The sequence below is a fragment of the Paramisgurnus dabryanus genome, chromosome 2 (genome assembly GCF_030506205.2).
Source record: "Paramisgurnus dabryanus chromosome 2, PD_genome_1.1, whole genome shotgun sequence".
Taxonomy (NCBI): domain Eukaryota; kingdom Metazoa; phylum Chordata; class Actinopteri; order Cypriniformes; family Cobitidae; genus Paramisgurnus; species Paramisgurnus dabryanus.
In genome coordinates, this window is record NC_133338.1 from 50,566,113 (window position 1) to 50,572,112 (window position 6,000).

Genomic DNA, 6,000 nt, shown 5'->3' on the forward strand with positions numbered 1-6,000 from the left:
GTTTTAAATACCTTAACACTAATAAATAAAGGAAGAGTTAACATTAAAACCCTAAATGACAAGTGCCTGTTCTGAAACCACAGATGATGTGATGGTGATGATGTGTTTGTAGCCTATTCTCCTTTTGTGTTAATATAATTATTATGTTGTTCAGGTACAACGCATTTCCTTTACTTTCTTTTAAATAGCTAAATGTTACTGTATGTTCATAAAAAATATATTTGTGCCATATATCGTATTCGTAACATTTAAAATCTCTTTTTTTGCTTTTGCTCTGAATGATATTTTGATATCCCTACACTTTAAAAATCAAATAACTCTGTAAAGGCAGTATTTAAATGTGTGCATATTTGATCTTAAATGGTATAATGTTTTGAAATAACATGACATGAAATCATAGATTCTGTGAAGAAGTACGATATATTGTGCAATTTTAAATGTGACTGACAAAACAAACACTCTGTAACGTGTGAGTTTTATTTTATTTTTAGTGATTATTTCTTAGTTCCTAAAAAATTAACACAGAGACAAATAGAAAGCATGTGCTACTTTTAATAATTAAAGACAATTTCCTTTACACCATCATTCAGTCTCTGAATCATTTCACAAACAGTATTAATAACAAACAGTGCAAAGCCAATAAGTATGTGAACTAAAAATGAAAAAGTACCAATACATTTGTATTAAAATGTTAATATGTTATAACATTTCTGCATTTAAATCCCACATCTAAATTGTATTCAATGAATGGCAACTACCGAATGAATTAAATATGCAAATGAACAATACAATACATCTTTCCACAAGAGGACGCAAGTTAGCCGATTAAAGAGACAGGATGGTAGATATGAAGGCTGTGATCCCATTCACCCAAATCAGGCAACATGTACAGTGGCTGAAAAAAAAAACAATGCATTTTCACATGCATTTACAGTATATATTCTTTGAAAGGGTACCACCACAGTGACAGCTTTTGTACAGCTTTTATTTCTGAAAGTGTACAAAATTACTTATATCTATCTATTTGATCTATTCCAAACTTCTATGAGTTTCAGATCATGTGTGTGTGTGTGTGTGTGTGTGTGTGTGTGCGTGCGTGCGTGCGTGTGTGTATATACTTACTGGTCAATGTCACATTGTTGTGTCTTGTATTATCTGTGTCCCTGCAGGTTCCACAAAGGCATCCAAAAAGGCCATTGATCATCTGTATACCACAAAGGATGATCTGCAGACTGTTGACCACCAACAGTATTGAGAACAGAACCACATTAAACTTCACCACGTTCTTTGGCTCAGTGCAAAATAGTTCCCAAAAATCGGGGTATTCAAGGTAATTTACATCCCTGAGAGATAGAGAGACAACTTTTAGTATCATAGGACAATCTAAAAATGCAAAAGAATTTTAAGAAAAGCACATTATGTCATTTTATGTTGAAAAGTACTGTATAAAGGTGTGGCTCTTACTTTGTGTTAAAGGGAGTTGACCAGTCGTCCAGTATATCTTTACAGAGGGGCCCATGCAATAGGCCAAACACTGCCACTATGAAACTATAGAGGGCACCAGCTACACCCACCGCTGCAAGTATAATGGACAGAAACATCTAAAACAGAAAAGGGCATCAGATTATTTACTGTTTTGAAACATTTGTAATTTATTTTTACCAGTTGAACTGTTCTTTAACCACTAAGCAAGCATTTCAAAATAATTTTTGGCTTTTTGTTCATGTCCTGATGAACATTAAAAGGATCAAACAAGAAGCAAAACCACAAAAGTATATGTGTATTTTTATGCTGCTGCTGTTTCTTGTTGTTTTCATTTGTCAGGTGTTGCTTGTTTTCATGCTTGTTTTAGTTCCTGGATCATTATGGTATTGGGATTCTTCAAGTTTGATTAACCCTCAAACCGTCCTTGGGGTCTATACGACCCCAAACTGCATTTCATTGGTTAAAAAAAGGTTCCCTTCATCTCAGAGATATAAAACTTTGTGACTTTTTCTAAATAATCTATCTTTACATACACAAAAAACTGGTGTTGATTTGGTTGTTCTAAAGGTATGTAAAAAATATTTTTTTTGTATTTATCTGTCCCTTGGGGTCAATAAGACCCCAATAGAAAGTGAATGGGAAATGCAAAAATGTCAAAAAAATAAAAAATAAATCCAGCATAAATCTGAGAATTTTGACACAGAAATGAAGGTCTGGTACTTGTGCACAAATGCAATGCAAAAAACACATGCTCACACAAACACATACACACACACACACACAAATACTCACAGGTAAAAAACACATGCTCAAACAAACACATACAAACACACAAACACACACACACACAGGTATGATTGCCACAGAGAACATTTGTATGGAATTTGGGGAAAAAAAATCACAAATGCAGAAAATAAGATATTAAGGGGTGTGACCTAATGCATGCACATGTACACTCACAAACACGCACACACACACACGCGCACACCCAAACACATACAAACACACACACACACACACACACACACACACACACACATATGCTCTCTCTCTCTCTCTCTCTCTCTCTCTCTCTCTCTCTCTCTCTCTGGGCATCTCCTGGTCAAAATAATTTAATTCCTAAACAGTAGGGATGCACGATCTTGATTTTTCATGGCCGACTTTTATACCGATTTTCTTAACGAGCAAATTGGCCGATTCTGATTTGATTTCCAATTATTTTTCTTATAAAGCAAAAAACAAGAAAGAATGAAAGTATACATAAACAATATGTTTATTTGGTATTTAACAGGCTAAACTTTGTTTGGCTATTGAAAACAATAACTGTAACCATCTAAAATTAACAGCAGTAACTGTGCAGTAGGCCACGTTCAATACCAAAAAAGTGGTTAAAGGAGCATTTCACCCATAGAAACATTAATCTTTATTGAAAGTGTGTCTTATTTGTAGTCGAAATGTAACATACATTTAGAATTTGGTGCCTGTTTGACTGCGAAAAGGGGTGTTTGTAGTCTCACGCCCTCAGCAAAGATATTGGGCATCCAAGGAACTCCAACACTGAAATCTGTATTTCTCCAGTCTCAGCGGCAACTGAGGAAATGATGCATGACCATTCAAAAACATGATGGGTTCTAACTATACAAAGCTTAATGCAAATGGGTGAAGTGTCCCTTTAAATGAGACCATGACATGGATGGTTGAGTGAGGGTTGATGGTCTTGCCTGTTTTGCATTATCAACAGACTTTTGATACTTATTGTGTTCTATCAGGTGATGAACCTAAATGTCTGATCAAGTTTGTTGTGCCGAATGCAGGGCTCTCAGGTTTTATTTAAAAGTTTGGAGTGAGATAACATCTGTTAGGGGAGAGGCCCCTCTGCCCCACCAAATTCACAAGTTTTTGCTAGCAGTTCAATGTTACCTATTATTAACTGACCAGCAAAAATATAAATTATAACAATTGGTAAGTCTGATAAAAGACAGACAAATTTATCCAAATTAAATAAATAGCTCCACATATAAAAAAAATACAAATGTAGAGTTTTTTAATAAATCAAGCATAATTTAACACGTATTTGGCTATAAGAAACCTGCGTTATTTACAGCATTTATCGGATCTTGCTCTTCTATCTTTCACTCTGTGCCTGCACGCGCCGCGCATCCATCCAAGTGATTGACATCAGAGGAGCGCAAGAAAAACTCGAGACAGCTAACTCGACAGATAACTTCCCTGCGCCTCTTCCATTAATTGTAAATAGCAGGAAAAGTTATCAGTCTCTTAGAAATACAAGGTGTGAGTGTGTAAACTAACTGAAATGCGTGTATCTCACAGTGAATGCGTGAGACTTGAGAGCCCTGTGAATGTACTGTTGTTTCTCAGCGATTAACTTGTCCTTTACAGACACTGCAGTTTGCAATCTTAACGTCCTGCGCACAGATTTCGAAATGCTTTTACACAAAAGACATGTTTGCGAATGATAAAAAATGTTCCACTTCCGAAAAAATCTGCCGAAAAATAAAAAAAAAATGGTTCCTATTTATGGCCGGTCAACCGGTGCATCCCTACTAAAATTCTTTTTATGTTTTTTTCTAAAAACCAATGGGTGAATTCAACACCTTCCACCTATATCAATATCTAAAAACAATTTAAATCAAATTTAGATAATAATTTATGTGAATTTTCAGGCAAGCCAATGGTGTAGTTGAGGAATTTAGTGGTAAACAGGTACAAAAGTACTTCAAATCTGTCAAAACACAGCTTTATTAGATGAGAAGTAAAAAAAGATATATTATTTGTATTATTGAAAATTTATATTTTTCTTACAGTTATGCTTTCCATTTTGGGGTCATATAGACCCCAAAACTCATACAGAATTGTAAACAGAAAATGAGGATTGTTTGAGGGTTAAAGTAAACATTGCATATGGGTTGAAATTTAAACTGGATCATGTAACGCAACTTCCTTTTTATTTTATCTCGAGTTAGTTTCAGCGCAGGCGCTTTCTCATAACTGAATTTCTAAAGGATGGTAGGCATTATTAAATTGCAAAAAAAAAAAAAAAATAAATGAGTATGTTGGTGGGTTTGTAACTCACCCCACAGCGGTTAGCACACCAGCCCCGCTCTCCAGTCATGTAAATATGAACTGCAGGGATTAAAACCTGCAAACAGAGAAATTTTTTGGTTTCATTATTTTATCATTTCATATGTAATATATATTTCAGATAATCATGAATAAATCATCTTGTACATTCACCAGTTACATTTGTGTAAAGCCCAATCGATGCAATATTTTTGCATACAAAATTAATCAGATCTATCCAGTGCCTACTTTCCTTCAAATTTTTCAATATTTTTTTTTTACAAATAAGTTATCTGCAGTAAACAGCATGTAAATTACAAGAACCACAGTATCTTCTCCAAAACCCACTAGTCATATGAGCATATACAAATATTTACATAGAATATTTACATTTACATAGGATAGTTATTTTTTATAACCTCACCATTACACCTCCTCCAACCAGTCCTCCCATGAGTGTTACCTCCCTTGTAATATGTCTTTCTAGCGCATATTGAACATCCCAATCGGGAAAAAACAGCACTATATTACAGATTATGGAGATGAGTGCTAATGGGTACAAAGTTCTCCCGATGCACAGCGAACACTTTCCCGTACACATATTGTGAGTTGTGTGCTTCTCCTAAAGATGAAAATATTTCCGTATCACAGATCCCCCAAAATGTCTCTCTTTCATAGTGCTGAGGTCTTTATAAACAGTAACCTAAGATAAGACCAGCCCTCGGAATTCTTCCTCTAACCACATCCTGTAAAAACCATCCATAAAAGGTTGTACTTTTAAAATAATTATATATACAGTATGTATAGTATGGTATTAATATAGTGTGCCTAGAGTAAAGTGTTATAATTTCATATAAACATAACACAGTCCTTTTTACAAGATGGGTTTTCTACTTCTACTAACAACCAGGCACTATTAAATAAAAACCACGATGGTAAATTCACACACAACACAGGTTTAGCCATTATATGCATTTACAGTTTTTCTTGATTGTTTGACCTGGTCAAAGAAACTAGAATCCACTCAGTTTTAATCATCATTATCTCCATTTTCTTTTAATTGATATTTAAAATTCATGTATATTTGATTTTTTGTTTTCTCATTTCTATGTAAAGCACTTTGAATGACCTCTGTGTATGAAATGTGCAAATAAACTTGCCTTGCCTTGTCTAGCAGAGCAAAATACACTTGTTGCAAAGGTATTTATTTTGGATGTGTTAAAAGAGTTAACACATATGTCATTCCAACAGTCCAAACTCTATTGCTTTAGCTATGGTAACCAAACAGAAACCATCTATTTCTAACTATTGAAAACTACGTATGAAATCACTGAAGCAAATGCGCTTACTGAATCCAGGGACTGCTGCTGCCCAAGATAGGTGCAGAGGAATGCAAAGGTTGGATACGGCATACAAGAAGATTTCTCCCTAGGT

At 34.6% G+C, this 6,000-nt stretch overlaps 1 protein-coding gene and 1 long non-coding RNA gene across 2 annotated transcripts in view; one reads left to right on the plus strand and one right to left on the minus strand.

Annotated features, from left to right (window-relative positions):
* Positions 1 to 1,613, plus strand: part of LOC135743840 (uncharacterized) — a 24,574-nt gene extending 22,961 nt beyond the window's left edge. Inside the window, exons 2-3 of the long non-coding RNA XR_010530594.2 lie at positions 1,170 to 1,330; positions 1,477 to 1,613. This is a non-coding gene — a long non-coding RNA (uncharacterized lncRNA). The remainder of the gene's footprint in view (positions 1 to 1,169; positions 1,331 to 1,476) is intronic.
* Positions 556 to 5,525, minus strand: LOC135743838 (transmembrane 4 L6 family member 1-like). The gene is made up of 5 exons (XM_065261701.1): positions 4,991 to 5,525; positions 4,580 to 4,645; positions 1,465 to 1,601; positions 1,123 to 1,343; positions 556 to 895 (listed from the first exon to the last, which is right to left on the minus strand). The coding sequence occupies exons 1-5, from the start codon at positions 5,165 to 5,167 to the stop codon at positions 876 to 878; spliced, it is 621 nt and encodes a 206-aa protein (XP_065117773.1). The 5' UTR covers positions 5,168 to 5,525; the 3' UTR covers positions 556 to 875.
* Between the last annotated feature and the right edge of the window lie 475 nt (positions 5,526 to 6,000).

Bases quoted from the DNA above. Each gene is read 5' to 3' on its own strand.
- LOC135743838 (XM_065261701.1), bottom strand. From the start codon at position 5,167: ATGTGTACGGGAAAGTGTTCGCTGTGCATCGGGAGAACTTTGTACCCA. The intron at 4,646-4,990 runs GTGAGGTTATAA...CTCTGTTTGCAG, and splicing joins TGGTTGGAGGAGGTGTAATG to GTTTTAATCCCTGCAGTTCA. The intron at 896-1,122 runs GTAAGTATATAC...TTTTTTTTTCAG, and splicing joins CAACAATGTGACATTGACCA to CCACTGTACATGTTGCCTGA.